A 22,900-nucleotide genomic window follows, 5' to 3' on the forward strand; every position below is an offset into this window, starting at 1 on the left:
TCTTCATTCTCACCCTCATAAAAAATTTAAAAAAAAATAAAAATTCTTTGATGGAATAATGACTCAAAAGCCAAAACCCCCAACGAAAGGCCAACGATTTCATTTAATTCGAGAATGAAAAATTAATTCCATTATTTCTTTCTTCTTCTTCTCACGATGGAGTTCTGCCCCTTCCCACCCACCTGAGCAAGATAAGGATAAAACAGAGAGCATAAACCCCCCTTATCCATCACCTTCCAGCACTCCCAGAAGCTTTTCATGACGTCACGAAATAGCTTTAATGGATAATTCTACTTTTTCCAGTAATTTCACCGCCAAAAGTCACCTTCTTTTTCCATATAAATACTTTCTTCGCGTGCCCGCCATTCGAAACCCACCATACCCAAAACTCCAAACAACCTCAATTCCTTCTAATCTGTCCCCAGAGAGTGAAAAATAGCTTCCCTTCATTTCAGTTCTGTTCCTTAATGGAGAAGAAAGAAGTAGAAATCATCTCTTCTCGTCCACCTTACTGGGTTCGATGGAATTCCATCGGAAAAGGTTCATTCGGAACTGTAAGCCTTGCCTCTTATGTATCCGATGGAAAAGTTTTTGCTGTGAAATCAGTGAATCAAAACTCATCCCTCACTTCCCACCTCGAATCGTTAGAGAATGAGATTCAAATTCTCAGTTCTCTATCCTCCCCTTGTGTCGTTCAGTACCTCGGCGATGACCTGACCCATGAATCCGGCAACGTTAGTTACCGGAATTTGCACATGGAATACTTGCAGGGAGGCACAGCTGCTGATGTGGCATCCCGGTTTAGTGGAAAAGGTGATGATCAGCGTGTCGTGAGGTCTTATACATGGTGCATCGTATCTGCGTTGAGGTATGTTCACGGTAAGGGTTTCGTTCACTGCGACGTCAAGGGGAAGAATGTGCTTCTGGGTTCTGGTTCGACCGCCGGCGTAGCCAAGTTAGCAGATTTCGGATCGGCCAAGCGGTTTTCCGGCGAAGAAAATAAGATATTTCCCCGAGGAAGCCCGCTTTGGATGGCACCGGAAGTGGTTCGAGGGGAGAAGCAAGGGCCAGAGTCCGATGTATGGTCACTGGGTTGTACGGTCATCGAGATGGTTACAGGGAAACCAGCTTGGGAAGATCACGGTGCCGATACGCTGTGCCGGATTGCATTCTCTGATGCTGTTCCGGAATTTCCAGATGAACTATCGGAGCTTGGTCGCGATTTTATCGACAAATGTCTCAGGAGAGAACCCAGTGAGAGGTGGAATTGCGAGCAGCTCCTCCACCACCCTTTCGTGTCGGCCGGAGCCGTTACAGAGTCATCACCTAGATCAACACTCGATTGGCCTTCCTCGGAATTCGACGACGACAACGATGGTGATGAAGAAGAAGAAGAAAGTGAATTTACTGATTTTCAGAATTCAAATTTGAATTCAGAAGGATTAGTAATTTGTGCGAAGGAGAGAATTAGGGGATTAGCTACTTGTGGAGGGGTAATTTGGGAATCTGACGGTTGGGAAGTGGTGAGGTCGTTGGGTTCGGTTTGGGACAGAGGAGTAGTAGCAGAGACCGCAAGTGGTGAAGAGGATGAGGGAAGAGGAAGGACAAGTTTGGAATATTCGGATTTGAGGAGTGAAAGAGAGGAAAAGGCAGGGACTAGTTGTTCAGAAACGTGGAATATTGGGAGAGAACTTGAAGTCGAAGGAAGTGAAAGGATAGATTCGGAATTTTTGGATTCTATTGGTGGAGGAACTTATAGTGATGAGTGGCTGTCTTATGTGAGAACATGGCCTTATTGGTGGGGAAATGACAACAAAGCTGGTTCGGGTTGGCATATAGGGCTGTTGCCAATTAGATGTAAGGGATTTTACAGCTGTAATAGTTTTTTATTTTTTATTAATGATATTCAGATTTTATATATTATTTTTATTTTGACCACGTGTCAGAATCATGTGAACCACTCTCTCTCTCTCTCTCTCTCTCTCTATCTCTCTCTCTCTACACAGTTCACAACTTTGAGCCTGAAAGCCTGAAGCAGGGCACATGAGATGATGACTGACCATGTCAAACAAAATCTCTGCCAAAGTCTTCATAGAAAGGAACCAAAGGTTAGGGCTGGTGAAACCCAATCTCCATGGAAGTCTCACAAGAAGAGACTGGTTCCCTGAATCGAATTTAGATCCAGGCCGGTGTCGACCGGGCCAAGGGTATTGTAGAGATTCCATTGTCAAAGGTTTTCGTCTTGTTCTTACCTCAAAGATATGGAGCAAAAGAGAAACCCTAACGGGTAATGACTAATGATGGACACCAAGTGGGAGTTGGATTCCATATAATTGCCTGTGAGGCGTTCTTGTACGAAAACTGGATCCTGCCTCACCAAGAGTTGGGATCCGGTTCTCGTACAAGAACGCCTCACAGACATACAGATGGAATTCACCCCAGGTTAGACCCACATGGTGGATTCCATCCGTATGCCTGTGAGGCATTTTCGTACATTTTGGTATGGGAATTGGATCCCGCCTCACCAAATGGTTGGGTCTTTAGTAAGCCAACAACCCATGTTTGGTGACTCCTAATTTAACCAAATAGGTTAAACTTTCATCCTCTCGCCATGCCTAAGACCCCTTTTTTTGTTTTTGGGGTAGTAAGCCTAAGACCCCTTAAGGCCTTAACTACTTTCATTAGCTCTATTCTCTAGTGAAGGGGTCATTGGACATTGGATTCCTACGGGTTGGTTCTTGGGATGTTCCCAAAACATCCGACCAATACAAATAAACAATGCCCTAGGAGGCTTAAAACAGCCTCTTTGAGAAAAACGTCCTTTTTTTATAATCTGGGCTTTGTTAAGTGGGCTATGAGTACAACAACTCAATGTGCCAAGATATTCAGCCTCAATCAGAGCCGGACTGGGCTTGGGATTAGGTTAAGGCTCCTAAGGTTGGGATAGTATTTAGGGCAAACCCGGCCAAGCCTGGCCCGTTGACACCCCTTGACACAATTGGTGCTAGTTTAGTGTACACTGGCAGCCTGCCCAACCTTTTCCTAGTAATTTAGTAATTTGATCAGGTGAAAGTTTTCCTTCAACCAAAATACAAAGAGAATCTTTTTACACATGGGTTTTCATGCTTTGATGGGACTCTTAGATTAAGGATCCATCATTTGATCACATCATTATCACCCCTCTATTGTTGAAGATCCGAAATATCCTTTTTAAGTTTCATTCAACCACGGGAGTGAGAGCCGAGGATGAAGAGATTCTCTCTTCAATGTATATTGTAGAAAGCTAGGAGCTCAAACCTCCTATTTATTTGTTTAACCTTTTTGATGTATCTAAGCTATAGGGATGACTCAATGTGCCAAGATATTCAGCCTCAATTAGAGCCAGACTGGGCTTGGGATTAGGTTAAGGCTCCTAAGGTTGGGATAGTATTTAGGGCAAACCCGGCCAAGCCTGGCCCGTTGACACCCCTTGACACAATTGATGCTAGTTTAGTGTACACTGGCAGCCTGCCCAACCTTTTCCTAGTAATTTAGTAATTTGATCCGCTGAAAGTTTTACTTCAACCAAAATACAAAGAGAATCTTTTTACACATGGGTTTTCATGCTTTGATGGGACTCTTAGATTAAGGATCCATCATTTGATCACATCATTATCACCCCTCTATTGTTGAAGATCCGAAATATCCTTTCTAAGTTTCATTCAACCACGGGAGTGAGAGCTCAGGATGAAGAGATTCTCTCTTCAATGTATATTGCAGAAAGCTGGGAGCTCAAACCTCCTATTTATTTGTTTAACCTTTTTGATGTATCTAAGCTATAGAGATGCACCAACCAACCAGGTCAAATCTTAAAATAAATAGAGAGAGAGAGGTAGGGAAGGGGACCAAGTTTCTCTTCACCGTGAACCTTTTAAATTGTGAGATCTAACCCTCTGGAAGAAATAAGAAAGCGTATTTGGAACTTCATAACAAGAGTGGGATTTAATGATGGTTCAATCGTCATATCACCTTGGATGAAAAGATTATCTCTTTACTTTGGATCATGGCTGCCAAAAAATTTCTCCTGATGAAGGAAAGTGGGTTTTAGACCCAAAAACCATTGTTTTAAAACTTGGATCAAAATGGATTGAATCGATCAATTCGACTCAAAATCAATTGAGGTTGATTCGGATTAAACTCAATTCTACATATTACATAACGATTTGAATCGAAATTGATGGAGAATGAGTTTTAAACCTTTGTTTAAAGAGGTAATCAAGTCTCTAAAACACTTGTGTCGTCTTTTCAGTGGTGTAAGGAACAAATTTATGGGGGAAGGAGATGGAGGGAAAACATGGTGAACAGTTTGGTGTTATTACAACTGAATTACAATGTCCCATGAACCTCAATCTATTCATAAATCTCATTTATATTTTAACAGTTTCTATTTTTTTTTATCTCCTTTACTATAACTTTTTAAGGGTCGAGTTTTCCTTCAGCCACGATGAATGGGAATCCATTTTCCGAGGCGAGTTACTCACAGAATATCAAGAGGGTATTTTGGGGATCATACCAAAACCTTATTGGGGAGGACAACTTAGTTCATTTTTTATAATATTTTCATGTTCTAAAATCTCAAAACTATAAAGTACCAACTACCTACCAAAAAAAAACAAGGGAAAAATTAGGAAAAGAAAGAAAAAAAAAAAAAAAAAAAATCTTTCTTAAGAAAGCCTAACTAAATACCCAGTCTGCAGCATCACATTGGGCTTGCAATGGCCTAGGGCTGTGCCACACCTAAGCGAAATACCAAGGCCTACCTAAATACTGGTTGGGCTCATTGAGTGGGCCGCAGCCAACCATAGCACAATGGTTTAATTCATCCAACAAACAACATTGACAGATACATAGTTCATCACTTCAACTGTAAAGAGAGATGTGTAAGAATACAATAACTGAGGGTTCTGAAGCCCCACCCCCACGGAAATAGATCTTGTGCAGCCGTGGTGGGAGTTACACAAGTGCAGCACTGCTAAACAACAGCAAAAATCGGGGTAAGGTTAAGGGTGTCAATCGGTGCGGTTCTGGTTATTCGATTCTGTTGCGGTGCGGTTTACATTTTGATAAGGTGATATCAAAATTGAACTGAATAAGAATCAGCCAAAATCAGAATCGTTTTGCATACGATCTGGTTTTACCGGTTTCTATTTGGTTTTCGTTATCCGATTCACAATTGGTTTATATGCGGTTTGTGTAGTGTCAGTTTTGGGAAATAGCCTTTTATATTCCCGTATTTTCTATTCTCTCCCGGTCTCCCTCACTCATCATATTTCTCGTGCCTATGTGATTGAAAAAAAAAAGCCTTCCCATCTTCACTTGCCCTTCTTTTCCTTTCATATTCTTTGTTTTTCCATTTTTTTTCTTTTCCACTCTCAACATGATAAACAAACTATTTCTTCTATTAATTAAAAAGTAGGGTTTGTTAATCGATTTTAACATCATCCATCATTTTCAAGTCATACTTTAATAAATATAATATATAGTTAACCCAAGACATTTTACTTATTTTCTATTTCAACTATGATGCAAAAATTGTTGTTTATTAAATTAATTATTATGTTATTAATTAATACAGTTGATGCATGGGCTATTATTCAAGTAAGAGGTATAGGTTTCTATTCGGTTTTTCCAGTTTCTTATTCGGTTTAGAACCACGGTTTCACGGTGCAAATCAAAACCGAACCAGCAAGAGAACCTATAAAATCAAAACCGGATCATTTTTCTACGGTGCGGTTCGATTCGATTTTAAATGGTCGGTTCCAATTCCGATATTCGGCTTCGGTTCCTTTTGACACCCTTAGTACTGAAACAACCACAATATGCATCACTTCCAATTGAAAAACAAATTCTAGTCATTTATGCAGCTGTCAATGGATTCTGTGATCTAATGCCACTAGACAGAATTTCTCAAGGTAAGGTAGTCATTTCATAGGTGGGTCCCACCTAGGCCCCACATATGAAATGACCACCTCCCCCCTGTATTTGGGATGGTTTTCATGATGCACCTGTGCAGCTCACGCCACGGCTGCATAAGAGCCAAGTCCCACCCCGACCCCTACAATTAAAAAAAAAAAAATTGGTTCAAACTGTAATGCACTAAACCGCCTAATAAGAGCACTTATGTCTAGGCCACCGACTTTGGTATGGACTATGGAGTATATGGATATGGATAATAATTTCCCTTAGCTGATAAATAAAAGGATGAGGTAGGTAAAGGGTAAATAGCAATATACATGGTACATATGGATAAAAAAAGGATGTATTCAGTGCACAAGGTTCTCGCCACTGCGGGGTCTGTGGAGGGTCATAATGTATGCAGCCTTACTCCTGCTTTCGTAGAGAGGCTGTTTCCAGACTCAAACCCATGGCCACTTGGTCACAATGGAGCAACCTTTACCGTTGCACCAAGACACACCCTCAAAAACAGTTTTGGCATAGATTTGAGGGAAAAAAAAATTTGTATCAAAAAAATAGAAACAGAAAATTGAGACAAAAACGCACATGAAACAACGATGGCCACCTCTTATACAACTTAATTCAAAATCAACCACCACTACAATGCCACCCCCACCTCCAGAAGATATATTTCTGTGAAGATGCATTCTATACATATTTCTGTTTTTCTATAACAATAGAAACATTTTATGTTTACCATACAACATTTATTGATATAGAATTACTTCAAAAGTCTATAAACAAAAAATTGTTTTGGACTCAGAATCAGTTTTTTGAAATAGAAACGTTGTCATACAAAGTCTAGGTTAAAGGGTCCAATTAGGTATACGAAGGCATCCAATTCCTTAACTTTTCCAATAGGGGATTATTTTCATTAGATAGAGACACAAGTCTTACTTGGATAACAACTTACCTTATGACAGTACTATATCCATCCATAAGATAAGAGGCCAACACCTTTATCTTAGGTTATGTTTGGAGTATATATGTATAATTTCTTATACGAGATACTTCTCAAAGCTTAGATTTGGATTATCAAATGAGCAACAACCTGCTATTTCATCTAGTATATAAACAAAGCTAGTAAAGACTTCGATGAATTTTTTATTTTTTTTTATTTTTTTTTTGGGGGGGATTAATAGCTAGTATAATAGGGGGAATTAGGGGATGGGGATAGGCCCCAAGGTGGTTTTAACGCATGACCTCTTATTTGAGGAGTTGGTCTTTTGCCAATTGAGCTGACCCCTTGGAGTAATGCTTTGATGAATTTATCAAGAAAAAGTCGAAAAATATTTTTTGGACCGAGTTTTTCTTTATCCACAGTGAAGATTGAACCAACACTTTTAGTGGTTCGATATAGGGGTGCAAGTTTGGCCCGACGGCCCGAGCCCGCCCTAAGCCCAAACAGGGTCTGGGTTGAGATACCTTGGTCCTGAGGGCGGGTCTGTGTTTGGAATTTTTGGCCCTGAGTCAAGGTCGGGTCAGGCCAAGGTTGAGGCCTCGGGCTAAGCCCAGCCCGGCCCAACCCGACCCTGTCTTTTTCTTCCTGTTCTTTCTTCTTCTTTTTTTTTTTTTTTGGTTCTTCTTCTTGTCAGCCTAGCCAGCCCATGCATCTCCCTTTCCCAGCCTGACCAGCCCATTCATCTTCCTTTCCCAGCTTGTCCAACCCATGCATCTCTCATTCCCAGCCTAACCAGCCCATTCATCTCCCTTTCCCAGCTTGGCCAGCCCATGCATCTCCCCTCCCCCTCCCCAATATTAGGGTCAGCCCGGCCTTGAGGGCGGGTCAGGGTTGGATTTTCTGGCCCTAAGTCAGGGTCGGGTTGGGCCTAGGCCCAACTAAGGGGATTTAGGGTTGGGCTAGGATTTTAAAAAGCCTGACCCAACCCCACCCTGTTGCAGCCCTAGTTCGATATAACTCTTAGACTTGTGTCAAAGGCATTTTGGACATTCATACAATGAGAATAAAAGGTGTCAATCGATCAGTTCAATCCGATTTTAATTGGTTATTGGGCCAACCCAAAACCAAATGAAACCAAAAACTTCCTCAAGGAAATTAATGGGAAAATCCTAGCTTTGCCTGACTATACACTTTAATGGAACGATCTGGTTTCTTATCAGTTTTTATTGTTATAGTTTGCAAATGGGTTTGTCCTGTCCGGTTTCAGGTATAAATGTATGCATAAGAAAATTGATGGGGAAATCATGGCTTTTGTGTTTTCAGTTTATTATCATGTTACTATTGATCCGGTCTAGCTCGTTGTCGTATTGGATTCTATTTGATTTTCGGTTTCGATCAATGCATTTGGTTGGTCCAATTTGGTTTTAGTTTCTTTTGGTTCCATAAAACCACAATCCAAAACAAATCAATGAAGGTTCGATTTGGGTCCGGACTGAACCAGTTGGTTTTTGTTAGTCTGATCGGTTCAGCTTAACTTTGACATCCTTAAATGAAAGAATAATTATGAGAGCACAAAAGGGGGGGATTCCCTTCACCCACGGTGAAGAGAAACTTTCTCCTTTCTTTTCAGTTCTTTTTGGTGTCACATGTAGATTTTAGAATGTTTTCTCTTGAAAGGTAAACAATTTTATCTTACTAAAAAAAAAAAAAGGTAAACAATTTTACCGAGCTGAATTGGGCTAGCCTAGGCTGGCTTGACCAGAGCATAGACGGCCTTGTCAAAAGAATATTTAGTGCTAGAATCAGGTTTAGGTCACATCTGTCTGCCTGTGGGCCAGAATCGGGATCCAATTCAAGCCCGTCAATTTAATAGGCCCACGTTCAAGCTTAGCCTGGTGTCACTTGACTCACGCCCATTTGCAAACCCTGTTTGCAACGCTTGTGGAGTCCAAATCCTTTTGAACTCTCAACATAGATTGCATTCTCATTGCCTCTTAGGACTTGTGTATCATACTATCATGGGAAAGAGAACACCACCTGGTTGTGCAGCGCATGCCACCCCTACACCCTGACGTAGTTAGTAAGTTCGTATATTAATTGCCGTATCTGACCATATAATTGTCGTACCTGACTTTTACCATATTTTATGCCGTAGCTTAATTCCATACGTGGCTCTTAAGAACAGCCGTATTAATTACCGTATTGATACATATTTATGTGTTTTGATTTAATTAATACATATTTATGTGTTTCTTTATATTTTTCATGTATTAGCATTTATTCAGTATTTTGTTTCTTTGGTTTTGATTTGCAAGTGTATGTTAAGTCTCTACACACACATATGTGGGATCAAAATGCTTTTTCAAAGTTTCTAAATCCCTAATTCCAAAACCCTCGACCCATCTCCTATTCTTTTGTTTGATCATTGCGAGAAAACCATAAAACCCTATTCATTGGCGGCATTATCTCCCTCTATTTTGGTTCCGATAGATTTCTTTCGACTATCCCGATTCCGACGAGTGTTCCTCTAACTATCCCTACTCTGCCAAGGTAAGTAGAGTAGTAAATAGTGTTCTTCTATTTTTCTGTTGATGCTGTTTTTTTTTTTTTTTTTAAGAATTAACAGTGCATCTTCTTCATCTACCTGTATGCTGTTTTTTTTTTCCCCTTCTGTTTATGCTGCTTATTTTATGATGATTTTTACTTGTTTTTTTCTTTAATGATGGTATTGTTGCTTCTTTTCTTTCTGCTTCTGTATTATTTCTACTTGTTTGTAACAATTAAATAATGATCTTATTTTGAAATTTGTATTGTACCTAATCACGTTTCAAGTTGATTTTGCTATCAAAACTTGAAAATAATATAACTGATGTTATCAGTTTACTGTTGATTAGGTACAATTTTAAGTCTATGAATTTGTTGCTATTAGTTTGTTGTTGTTATAGATAATGTTTTGTAGATTTTCCTGTTTGCTGAGATAATTTCAATGATGATATTTTGATTTGTTAAATGGTTGTCTACTTATTATTATTTTTCTTTAGTGGTACATGTTATTATTTGCTATGATAAATTGTGGTCGAAGTATTATCATCTCATGAAATTTTCCTACAAGTCCTTTTAATTTAACTCAAAAGTTTTTGTTTTATTGAAATTTATTGGGTTAGTTGCCTTGATGAATGGATATTCACTAGTGCTTACTTTATTATGAGGGGGTCGATTTTATTTTTTTTGTGAGTTATAATAAAACAAACAATTGTTAGCTATAAAGGTAACTCATGTTGTTGTCAAAGTGACTTAAATCCAATATCGACCTGTATATGTTTTCTTACTCACCTACCTATCTTCTAATATAGCATAAATGCCACCTAAATGGCTCTGTTGATTCTTCTCATTTGAAAGACAGTCTAGCCTCGTTCCATTTCTCGACTCTATGAGTTATGTGTTTTAAAAGTCATAGGTTCTTTATGTTCTTTCTATTAATAAATTTTTCTTCCACACAAAGAAAAAAAAGGTTGACATTAATTTTCATTGTGTTAATGCGCCTGAATAATTATCCTGCAAAGAACTTCATGCTCATTACATATATAATGTTGACTAAATTTTGGATATTGTTTACATGATTTTTTTTTAATATTATGGTGAAGGAGTTGTTTTTTTCCTCTCACAATTAAAATTATTATTGTTAAAACTCAGCTTGTTTCATTTGAGAGTTGTACTGTATCACCTACAAACTAGTCAATACATTACAATAACATTAATAATTAACATGTGTAGTACTCTATAAGATCTCACAATAGTTGGTGTGGTGTGTTGTACTCATAAGATCCCTCATTAGCTAGTGTGTGAGAAAACTTCAAAACATTTATTTTGGGGAGTTGATAGGAAACCCAAGCTAAACAGTTAAAAGTAAGATTTAATTTTTCGATTTCGACTGGGATTTGACCCTAATCAAACCCAAAATATATGACTAAAATGGTTTAAATGATTTCAAAATATGACACCAAAATGGCCAAAATGACACCAATATATAATTAAAAATAATAAAAATGATCAAAATATATCACTGAAATTGTTGAAATGGTACTGAAATATGGTCCAAATTAGTGAAAAATTAAACATTAAAGACCCCTCAATCTGCATGCTCTTTCATTTCAAGAAGTATTCAAACCAAAATATTTATATTAGAAGAGATAGAGAGCTTGAATGGAGTCACTGGAGTTACCAATACAGGAGGTGTTTGTTTTTACAAACATAGATTATAACAAGGAAAAGATTTGGTTTTATGGCTAGGAGTATGGCTTTTCTTTAGTTAATGAGAAGCCACGATTAATTATGATAGGAAATGCTCACCATCTTCTTCTTCTTTTTTTTGGGGGGAGGGGGGAAGACTTATTTGAAATTTTTTGACATCCCTTTAATGTATTTTGCTTGACTAAGTTTTCAAAAGATTAGTATGTTTAAAGTTCTCCTACGATGTAGTCAATCAATCTTACTTTTAAGAATTCGATACTTAGCTTGCAGAATTTCTACATGATTCGTTTGGCATTTTCAGTTATTTTGCTTCTTTATATCACTCAAATCATTTCAAGTTGATATGTAGATCATCAAATTGGTTGTTCAAACCCTAACTTTAGTCTAATTTAATAAGAAATTTGGTAAAGAGTGAGAAATATACTAAAAGGAAGCACAATTGGTATTCTAAAAAACTTTGAAACGTGGATAAGAGAGTACGGACAAAATGTCAATTATATATTGTACATTACATTAGGTTGAAGTGCCCCCTCCCCCATAGGAAAAAAATAACATACACAAAATAAAATTTGATATTTTTTATAGGATCAATGGACTTTTTAACCCTAATGCAATGTAATGTCAATAGTAATTGATAGGGTTATTCTATATCATTTCACATATCCAATTTTGATCTTTCCAATAAGGTGATTTTTCCCTAAAAAAAAAGGCTCTAGGTACTTCAAATTTATTTCTCCTCTCTCTATAGAATAAGTATCCTAAAAATGCCAAGGCTGGTTTTTTTTTTTTTTTTTTTTTTTGTTATGTATAAAAAACCAAGTGCATAGACCAAAAAAGCTTGGGTTGAGGATCCTCCTTGCCTCTCCAACCTCATAATCGAACAATAATATTGAACATTAGCTACTTTTTTCTCTTCTATTGGGGAATTGAACAAGGAAGCATTATATATCCCACCTTTATCCCTAAGACCTACCTACAGCCAACCGAGATCCATCCTAGTTGCACTGTTGGCACCTTCAAAGCAAAGTAACATTTCCTTCTACATGTTGAAGTCATTCACATGGTTTGATGAGTACATAATCTGATGATTAAAGTTAGACAAACTATTATTCTTTAGTTTCATGATGACTTAGTTATTCTGTACTGTATAATAGACATGTGAGAAAGAACATGACTTTGAGTGCAAAATAATATGGAGAACCTTTCCTTTCATTTGTAGCATTCCACTAGAAAGTATCAAATTGTAATTTGGGTATGAATACTCTTACCCCCATTTAAAATCTAAAGCACCTTACATAAATGTAAATTTTATTAAGTTCACTGAAGTTTGTGAATATTATTAGATCTTTCAAGAAAAGTTGGTTAAAGACTAAGGTTCTCTTTGACATGATTTATATTTATGTTAATATCCTTATTATTAGAAATCATTTACAATACTAATTTGTGGATCATAAATAGAATGTCATTTGGTACAGATAGACTAATTAGTTTTAATGAAAAATAGATTTGGTACTGCCTATTTTGTAAAAGAATTATATAACTTGTGTATATGTGTGTGTGTGTGTGTGTGTGAGAGAGAGAGAGAAAGCGCATGTCCACTCCAACAATCGAGGTAGGATATGTTGACGATGGTAAGGTCCAACAAAGAATAGACAAATCTCTAGCTAAGCTCCCAAAGAAATGCCTTGTCAACAAGGGGAGTTCACCGAAAGAACAAAAAGAGGAGAGAAGATGTCTTATAACCAAGCGCCTAGCAAGAGAAATGATAGCAATGCCCTGAAATCATCTCATGTTCATCATCAAAGGATATGGGTGGTAAGGATGTCAATTGGAAACCAAAATTGAAACCTGCCATAAAACTGAACTGAATCAAACCAAATTACTTCGGTTCTATTTTGATTTCCAAAGCTGAAATCATTTACAGGTTTGGTTTCGGTTTCATCCCTAAAACCGTCAAACCGAACCAATTACCTATTTTCAAACTAACTAAGGAACCGTATACAAATTATTTTTTTTTAATCAATTGTGGATGATAAATTCTTTTCCATTTTAGTGTTTGAGAAAAAGTTTTGTGGACTATGATCCTAACAAATAAGGGTTTTTTTATCGGTGAAGATGTAAAAACGTTGGTCCAAACATTTAAAATAGGACCTAAAGCGAATATGAAACCAAATTAAAACCCACTAAGAAGCTTAATACAAAATAGAATTAAAACAAAGTCGATTCTGTTTGAAAATTTATTCCTATTCTTGGTTCAGTTTAGTTTTGGTTTCTACATTTTGTTTATTAAACCGAGTCGAAACCAAACCGAATAGCCGAGACCGAACCAATTGACACCCTTTAATGGGTGGTGCTTATACCAATAGACAACGTATCTCCGTTGGCAATGGCGGAGTGAGCCAAGATCTAAGAGAGGGTCTGGGGAGGAGGTCGAGGTCCCTGATGACAAGTGTGCATAAGATGGAGTCCATCATTGATGGTTGTGAGGTCACTAGGTCGGATCTCTACTTTGGGTCAGAAAAACGTACAGAAACCAAAGGAATCGACTGGGGATGAAGAGAATTAGCCCATGAACATGTCCCTTGAGAACCCCCTTTGTCTCCTTGAAATGCTTTTTATCTTTTTGTAGAGAAATATTAAAAAAAATTAGTAAATTGGCAGTATATAATATTAGATTGCTTTCTTTTGAAATAACTTATTTACTTTGTTTATAAATACTATTATCTATGCTTAAATCTTGATACCAATGGAATTCAATATAAGTCGTCTTAGTGGAAGAACTAATTGCAGGTATGGCTAATTTGTCAGAGTCATCGCTCGTCAGCAATATTGTCATGTGGGATATGGGTTTGAGTGGGGGAAAGTGGCATAAATGTAAAATACTTAATGTTGCCAATTAATCATTACAGTCCAAGAGATTGAATTCATCTACGACATTTTGTCAAAAACCAAGCGAGTAGATTCCATGTCACACCCGCAAACCACCCCCTGGGAAGATTCGACTAGTAACCCGAATATCCGAAGCATTCGAAGACCTCTAGGATCATGATGCAGTATATACACATCACAAGCACAATACCAAATTAAGATAAAAAGTTTTTTATTGTTCAGAGTGTGCGGAAAGTACGATTCATAAGTTTATATATATATTATTTACATTCAGATCCCCTTCTTCCTAAACAGCCTAGATTTACATAGTTTCATCCATCGGGCCAGAAACAAGATATACTAAAATATTTACAGTGGAAATACATCCGCCATAAAGAGTAAAGTTTTAACAAAAGACAACAAATAAAAAGACTACGTCATCGGTCCCTAATTCTCTAAGTAATCCCCTTCGCCACCATCGTATCCACTTGCAAGATCATCTAAAAGAAAATATTCTACAGGAGTGAGCTCCACCGAGCCCAGCAAGTAAAGGATAGACCACACTCAAGCAATCATACATACAAAGTAAAAATCCTAAATGCATGAATTCAATTTTAAACCTAATTTTCACCTAACAAACAATGCCTAAGTCTCTAGGTCGGTACTACGCTAACAACTCAGAAAAACAAACTTGAGTCCGTCAACTCAACCCAAGTCGTAACCTCATTGTTGCATGGAGCCCACACCGGTAGTAATCCCCAGATCCCCCCCGTGGGTAGACCTCGATAATCATAGCCTGGACCCCACCCCAGTGTTCCACACACTCCTCAACAACAGAGAGCTATGATCACTCAGCATCTGGACCCCTGTTGGTAAGGGTTGTAGTACCAAAGAATGACGTCCCTAGCCATGTGCAGACTAAATGGCATAATACAAGGTGTACAGTGCTCCTGTATCCCATACTATGGCACACCATACCTCTCGTTTCCAAGCTGTCTATGGCATCTATTCTAACGTACAAAGTTCACATTCCATCACATTCCACATTGCATCGAAATTCCACGATTTCATAATCATAGGATATAAATGAAATAATTAATCAAACAAGTTCTAACAATAATAAATTCATACATATGCATGATTCCTGACAATTAATCTAAAATGATAAACATTCCAAAATAAAATCAAGGCCTATCCCCACTCACCTTGCTTTAGTTGATTTTGCGCTGTCGGGTTAGTTCACGAGTCGTTTGTCGGTAGGTTCAATGATCCAAAAGTTAGGTCATAATATTTATAAACCAAATATATATATTAGGCGGCATCCTGATGTTTCTGAAGTTCCAATATAGGTTAGGTTAATTTAAAATAGGTTTGGAGCTAAGAGAACACCTGACAGCAACACTGGTCTGTGTCTCTGGTTGACCAGTGACTTCCACCAGAGACACACAACAAACGGAAAATTGACTCAAGAGTTAGATTTCTAATAGTTATCAACTAAACATGCATGCTAGATGATATTCTGATGATATTGAAATCCCAAGATAAGTTAGGGTCGATTCAGAATAGATTTGGAGTTAAGAAACACCTTTCAGTAACACTGGTCTATGTCTCTGGTTGATCAGTGACTTCCACCAGAGACAAACAACAAATGGAAAATTGACTCAAGAGTTAGGTTTCTAATAGATATCAACTAAACATGCATGCTAAATGATATTCTAATGATATTGAAATCCCAAGATAAGTTAGAGTCAATTCGGAATAGATTTGGAGTTAAGAAACACCTTTCAGTAAAACTGGTCTATGTCTCTGGTTGACCATTAGCTTCCACCAGAGACAACCATAAATGAAAAATAAAAAGGAGAACAGAGTTTTGATGGAGGTTTTGGGTTGGTCTTCCCCAATTGACACTAGGGATGATTCCTACATATAAGATTGAGTTCCTGTGACTCAAAATATGCTAGGGAGGTGGGTAATTTGGGGAATTGGGGTTAAGGTAATGACCATGGTTCAGATATGCAGAAATATTCAGTTATTTTTACATGAACTTCACCGATTGGAAACTAACTTATACATCATGGAATTAAACTTAATAGGATGCTAATTGATGGTAACACCAACAACCTAGGACCCAGATGAAAACTTCCTAATAGAATGTAGCATAATGGAGACAACTTGACTGGATTAAACAGTCATCTAAGTGAACCTACATCCATAAAACTGGGGCTTAGGATTCCCCAAACCAGAGATGAATCTAGCACAGGAATCATGGTAAGGAAGGAATTAAGGAAAATTCATGAAAAGGAGATGAGATGTAGGGGGGGTAAGCCTCTTACCAAAACCGATATCAGTCCTCACCCTTCTTCTTCTCTTCTTCTTCTTTCTACTTCACTTGGTTTCTTTCGTTCAGGTTTTAAGAGAGGTGAATAATGGGAGAGGTTTCATTTTATATAACTTGTATTAGTCGGTCTCTTAAACCTTATCTCTTTTAAATAAAAAATGATTATTTAGCCATATTTGTGTATGAAGGTTAGTTAAGCGGGTCCCACATACCAACGTTGTTGGGAAAATATTCCAACAAGCTAAATGGGACACGGTGGCAAGATCCCAGACTTGAGGCACCAGGTCTCGCACTCCCGAGACAGGAATCTGCAATAACAGTACTCTAGTTGGTATAAGTGGTTAACCAGAGGGATCCACCAGAGCGTTTTATTTGTTGTCCAAGTGTCAAAACACCTCGAGCTTTGGCGGTTTCGCGTATTAACACATTTCCAACGATGTTTTCATACCCCAAATACCCAAATCAAGGTCAGGGTTGCTTTCCATAATTTATACATTAGATTGTAAATTTTTGAAATTATACGGGGGAGGTGCGCATAATTTTGTCGGTAGACAACTAGTTACCCCCAAGATTCCTTCTTCATCTTCTACTCGTTCAAACATCAAAGCAATACTCCAAAATGTATGCAATGCTACAACTTTGGATTCTAGACTTACCATCGAATTCGGGTTAGGGTTTGAATCGAAAAAGCCAAGCTATAACATTTTGAAATTGTACGGGGGAGGTACGTGTCATTTTGTCGGTAGACGACGAGTTACCACCAAGATTCCTTCTTCATCTTCTACTTGTTCAAACATCAAAGCAATACTCCAAAATGTATACAAGGCTGCAACTTCAGATTCTGGACCTACCATCGAATTCGGGTTAGGGTTTGGGTCGAAAAAGCCAAGCTGTAACATTCCAAGTCCTTGCACTTGACAAACCCATAAAGCATACTAGTCCATGAAACAACATCTTTGATTTCCATCTCCAAGAAAACCAACAAGGCTGCTCTTTTTTTTTTTGGTCATGAGAAATTTATTACTCAACTGAAGAGAAATTTATGGAGTCCAAATTACATGAATGATCCATGGAGTGGAGGTAGGCCATGTTATCAAACTCTCCATCGATAAGGCCTTCCAGGCTAGGGTATCTGCCACACAGTTGATACTCTTAGGATTAAAAGAAAATGAACATTCTAAAAAATAGGAATTGACTTGCTGAATATCCTCAATGATGGGTCTAACTTCTAAAGGGATGGCCACTATACTACTTAGAAGGATAGACGCCAGTGTTTGTTATTAGTCTCAACTTGAATTTTGTCTTAGCACTCAGCAATAGCGTAGAGAATTCCAGATCTAATTGCAATTGCTTCTCCCTGAAGTACCGACGAAAATTGACTTGGTTCAAAGACCACCACCACACAGCTTCCCCTAGATGATCAAATGATAAACCCCACTCTTCCTTTAGACTTGTGTTGGTCATAGGATGCATCACAATTCAATTTGACTGTTCCAATTGGAAGAGGAGCCCCACACTTGTGCATAGGATTGGGGGGGCAAGGTCTAGGCACAGTCGGAGGGGGGCTAGAGGAATTCCAGAATTCCAGAAATGCATGAACTGCCATGGGACATGTCTTAATAGGATTAACTTGCTTCTTACCGTAGATACTGGAATTCCGAGTTAACCAAATAGTCCAGCAAATGAAGGAACATAAGCTAATCACAGGCTTCATATCTTTCTTGTTACCTCTTAGCATCTCCACCCAATTTGATATCCAATCCACAAAGTTGGGGCTTCTGGAGACTAACAAATTAACCGCTAAAGGGGAGGCCAACCAAACTGCTTTGGCGAAGGGGCACTCCATGATAATGTGGTCGATAGATTCAGATGGTGCTCCACAACGGTGACATTGAGTATCAATGGGAATTTGGCAACGATGTAAACCATCCCCCGTTGCAAGGTCGTAAGAGCAAGCTCTCCATAAGAAGTTCAAAATTTTAGGGAGAGTAGGGATTCCCCAAATTGTCTTCCACACTGATCTTGGAACCTGAGGAATACTGGTTCTTCTACCCAAAAAACAAGAAAAGGAATACTGGTTCTAGGGGCAGTCGCCTTAGCATTCTCCTTATCATTTTCGTGATTACACAAAATATGATAGACCGTTTTAACTGAGAAGACACCAAACTTCACTCCACCCCAGACAACAATAAGGTTGCTCAATTCTTGCATTAATGTTATACATATTGATCAAAGCACTACCAACTATTGGGTCAAAAACCAAATCACACCTGAAAATCATCCCATGAACCAATACTATATGGGCTCATTAACATGCAGTGCATAAACAAGAATAAATCCGCATGCCTATAAATCATAAACACATCCTTACTCTTTATGAATTTTAATTTATATTAACTATATACCAAACATTTACAAAAAAAAAAAAAAATGTGTCAGATAATAGAAATACAAACCATACCAAATAGAGCGTAAGCCAACTTAACTGTATAAACAATTTAGAAATATAGTGAATATTTAATAGAACATTTAAGATTTATTTCTTACATGTTTCTTGGGTTGAATCTGACTGTTCCAAGGTGATTGCACTCTTGACGAATTCCCCTTCTCAAGGGTCTGCCCTCCGCTGGAACTCGCTACTGTGGTGGACGACATTCAGCTCTTAGCATCCGAATTCTCGAATTGCTCTTTCTATTTTGTTTCAAGAGATGCAGATTTTGTTGCGCACTCTCTTGCTAGGAATGCCCTGTCAGTGGCAAGATAGACAGTTTGGCTTCTTTCCTCTCCTTGGCTTCTTGACCTTTGTAATCAGGATGCCTTGTGCTCCTCTTGCCCTCTTTTGGACTGAAATTTATAATTACTAAAAAAAAAAAAAAAAAAGAGAGTGCCAAATTAAAGGAAATAAAAATTTATCAATAAGAATGCATTTATTTGATTTTTTTTTTTGTTTCTCTCTTTCTCTCTCTAATAAAGCCAATAAATTTGGGAAAAATGAATAAAAACAGTCATTCTATCTTCTCTTTTAAGTCCTATTGAAGACAAAATTGGCTGTCAATCAATAATTTAATCACTGGCCCACAAGCCATTAATCTCACCTCTCTTCCCCTTGTGGTGCCCATCTCAAAGCCTCATTAATGTTATTTGTTAAATTGAATTGAAAGTAACAAAAAAGCATAATAGCCCAAGCTAGTTGTATCTTTAGTTTGGCTCCATCAACCAATACTTTCAGTCATATTCATCTACGAAAAAGATTTCGAAACCAGGGATTAACTCTTTAGTATCTGGATCGAACTAAGGTTGGGGGAATCCATAGTAAAGGTGTGAAAGCTGCTTCTTGAATGAACTGTCCATTTAAGGAGTTGGCCCTAGAAGAGGAGACTCCCTATGGCATTCTCAACTCATACCAAGGATATCACTAGTGAAGCCTCTTTCAGATCCTTGTTGTTTGACTTTCGGGCAAAGCGAGTGGACTTAGCTTGTTTTTTACTCGTGCAAAGGAACTATTTCTTAGCAACTTGGACAACTTATAACGATGTTTGTCCCACATATCACTAGGAAGATCGGGATCTTCCCCCCCCCCCCCCCCCCCCACTCCTTTGGGTGCTAGTATGGTGACTAACCATACAACCATCTCCAGACTAAGTCTGTAGCAAAGTCTTTTTTTTAGATTTTTCTTGGAGAAAAAGATAAGGGAAATTTTTTCAATGGAGAATATCTCAAATTTTTTGGCGAAGATTTTTCTTATGAGTTAAGCTATCTGCAAATTGAGATTTTCAAGTAGGTTCTACTAAATTCCAAGGGATCTCTTATAGCAACTGAACATAATCTTAATTCTATGTTGAAAATCAACCATCCATACTTTTATTTGTTCAACTAAATTGCAATTGCCCTTAAATGATAAACAAAAAACAAAAATTTCCTATCTATTGAAATTTTATACGTTTACAAATAAATACACACAATCCAAACAAAACCTAACATGTTTTGAGCATTTTTAGTTCTATCACTTCCATAGTCAGAACTCAAAAAATTTAGAGGACACAAGGTAAGACCTTTATTGGACAGATGCTACAACCCAAGTAAAGATCAAATGTGATGATCAAAACTTACCCAATAACAAAAAGGGGAGAGGGTTTCCTACACTGCCCAAGTGCAATTTCAGACAAATAAGGGAACCCTCTTTAGAAGCTGAAAAAGGGGGAGGTGCAATTTCATTTTTGAGCTGGCGTTGTACAAAACCTTTTCCCAACAAAAAGTTACTCCAAATTTTAAATGTAGCAGTAAAATATCAATGTTTCATTTTCAGAGAGTTTCTTTTGGACCATGTTCTTCCTTCACCATAGGCTTCAAATTGTTAGATGCCCAAGGGAGGGGTGCTTCTGACCCAAAAGAATAGAGAGTGAGAACTTGTGAATAGATTAGAGTCCCATCCCATGATCACATCACCAATTTTGAGGAAATTCTTCACACCCCATTAGTGAAGGAAAACTTTTACCTTTTTGAATTGACATTCTTTAAGGCTATGTTTGGATGCCAAGAACCGAAAAAGATTCAAGAAAATTTGAATTTATGGAAAGAGATAGACACATAAATCAATCATTGTATCATCATGATTTTTGTTTTATTATATTTTATTCTTTTTTTTTCTTAGCATCCAAACATAGCCTAAGATAACAAATAGTTTGCAGTCTTACTTGCGCTTTTAATATAACATAATTTTTTTTTCAATAAGGGTAAATCATGAAATTTCACTTGTATTAAAAATAAAAAATAATACTATTTTTGATAATAAATTATTTTCAGAATATTTTTAAAATTCTATTTACCTTTTCTTTAACTCCAAGATATTTTGAGAATAAAACAAGAAATAATCAAAAGAAAATCAAGAAATGTCATTTAGATAGTATTGTTTTTTTTTTATTTTTAAAAATTCAACATCATTGATTTTGGGATTGTAATCCTCTCCAATTCCTAAAAGTGTGCAGTGCGACAATGCTAGGTGGAGGGAGATGTCGACACTTGACAGCTCGAACATCCTACGATAGATGCCAATGAACTCGAACTGGAGATGTCGACACTTGACAGCTCGGACATCCTACGATAGATGTCAATGAACTCGAACTATTGGATGTCCTAGCTGCTAGTTGGCGACATCTTCATCTAGCACTGCAGCACTGCACACTTTTAGGGATTGGAGAGAATTATGTTACCTGATTTTGCTCCAAATTCATTTGGGGGCAGTTGGTTTTCGTTTAATAGCCCCTAAATTCTACATTTTGAAGCTAGTAAGACAACAATACCCTTTTCCGTTACTTTGAAGCGACGCGAAAAGTATGTGACTCGTTGTTCAATGAGACCGACTCGGGATCCTCGACGACTCTTGTACTTAAAAATAATTTCTAATACGAAACTCGGAAAACCAATCCGAACATGGAAATGAGCATCTCAGGGGTATTTCTGTAAACACATTACAATTAGCCATCGTTGTCGGGCTCTAACATGCTCACGACGCACTTGAGACATCATTTTAGCACGTCAGCCCCATTTTGAGATTTTAATTATCATTTAGTCCCTTATCTTTTTAAATATTCCACTATAGTCATCAAGGCCTTAAGGCTTAAGTTAAGCCATCACTATTCACTTTAGCTTGCTATTCCCATCGTCATTTTGGTTTTAATGGAATTTCCACCGCATTTAATGTAATCGAATCTCCATTTGACAATTCACACTAAGAAGGGAGAGAGAGAGAGAAAAAGGCTTCGCAGTCTGTGTCTCGCTAATATTACCTTCAGATCCGTGTCTCTCTCCCATTTTCTTTCCTCTCTTCTTCTCCCCTTCCCCTCTAGCTCGGAGGGATAGAAAGGGTTTCTGGCTTCTCCAGATCTCTGAGCGATCAAACCATTCATCGATTTTGCTTTTTTATTTTTGGTAACGAAACCTTGGTTTTCAACCCTCGATAGGGGGTTTCGATCCTCCTTCTGAATCCTTTTGTTCGGTTTCGAAGCTCGATCTGGGCGCCATGGCTGCTGCAAGTGCTCCGATCACCATGAAAGAGACCTTAACGGTAAGTTTTGTTCATAACGTTGCTTTTTAGAGTATTTTCGCTTGGTTTTGCTGGCTTTTGGTAGAATTATGGCTGAATTGGTATCAAAGGTAGTGTTTTGGATTGATTTGGTGTGGTTTTTATTCTTACGAAGGTTCTAGTAGTTGTTTCGTTTGATTTTGATTTCTTTTTTTGTTAAATTATCTGTTGTTCGCATTGACGAATCTTAGTTACAATTCGTTTGCAGCAATCTGAAATTTTGAAATAATATTTGTAAGCTAGCTGTGGATTATCCTTTCTTTGCTTTCAGTATTTTCGTTTTAGAGGTCGTGTGGAGAGTTTGTGGTCCGAACTTAAGTAGATCTCGGATCTGTTCAGATCTCTAAGAACAGATCACATTCTCATTATTGGATTCTGGATTTTGAGTGTGAAAGTTTTCAATTCCCGATCATCTCCAAGAAAGCCAGCTATGATGATTTTTTTATTCCGATTTTGGATACCTGCT

At 37.8% G+C, this 22,900-nt stretch overlaps 2 protein-coding genes across 3 annotated transcripts in view; both read left to right on the forward strand.

Moving 5' to 3' along the window:
• Positions 1 to 226: 226 nt before the first annotated feature.
• LOC122671983 (mitogen-activated protein kinase kinase kinase 17-like) lies at positions 227 to 22,250 on the forward strand. Of its 2 annotated transcripts, none has more exons than XM_043869484.1 (2): positions 227 to 1,977; positions 22,122 to 22,250. In XM_043869484.1, exons 1-2 carry the CDS (start codon positions 468 to 470, stop codon positions 22,130 to 22,132), a joined length of 1,521 nt encoding a protein of 506 aa, XP_043725419.1. In that variant the 5' UTR covers positions 227 to 467; the 3' UTR covers positions 22,133 to 22,250. The 2 variants fall into 2 exon arrangements, with proteins under 2 accessions (XP_043725419.1, XP_043725418.1); XM_043869483.1 differs by having other exon boundaries at positions 227 to 1,983; positions 22,122 to 22,245.
• Positions 22,237 to 22,900, forward strand: part of LOC122671982 (clathrin heavy chain 1-like) — a 28,327-nt gene continuing 27,663 nt past the window's right edge. The window contains exon 1 of the mRNA XM_043869482.1: positions 22,237 to 22,416. Coding sequence (XP_043725417.1) covers positions 22,372 to 22,416 — 45 coding nt within the window. The 5' untranslated portion in view covers positions 22,237 to 22,371. The remainder of the gene's footprint in view (positions 22,417 to 22,900) is intronic.

This window comes from Telopea speciosissima, chromosome 8, assembly GCF_018873765.1.
Source record: "Telopea speciosissima isolate NSW1024214 ecotype Mountain lineage chromosome 8, Tspe_v1, whole genome shotgun sequence".
Lineage (NCBI taxonomy): Eukaryota > Viridiplantae > Streptophyta > Magnoliopsida > Proteales > Proteaceae > Telopea > Telopea speciosissima.

Excerpts from the sequence above, each read along its gene's own strand:
- LOC122671983 (XM_043869483.1), top strand. The coding sequence starts at position 468 with ATGGAGAAGAAAGAAGTAGAAATCATCTCTTCTCGTCCACCTTACTGG.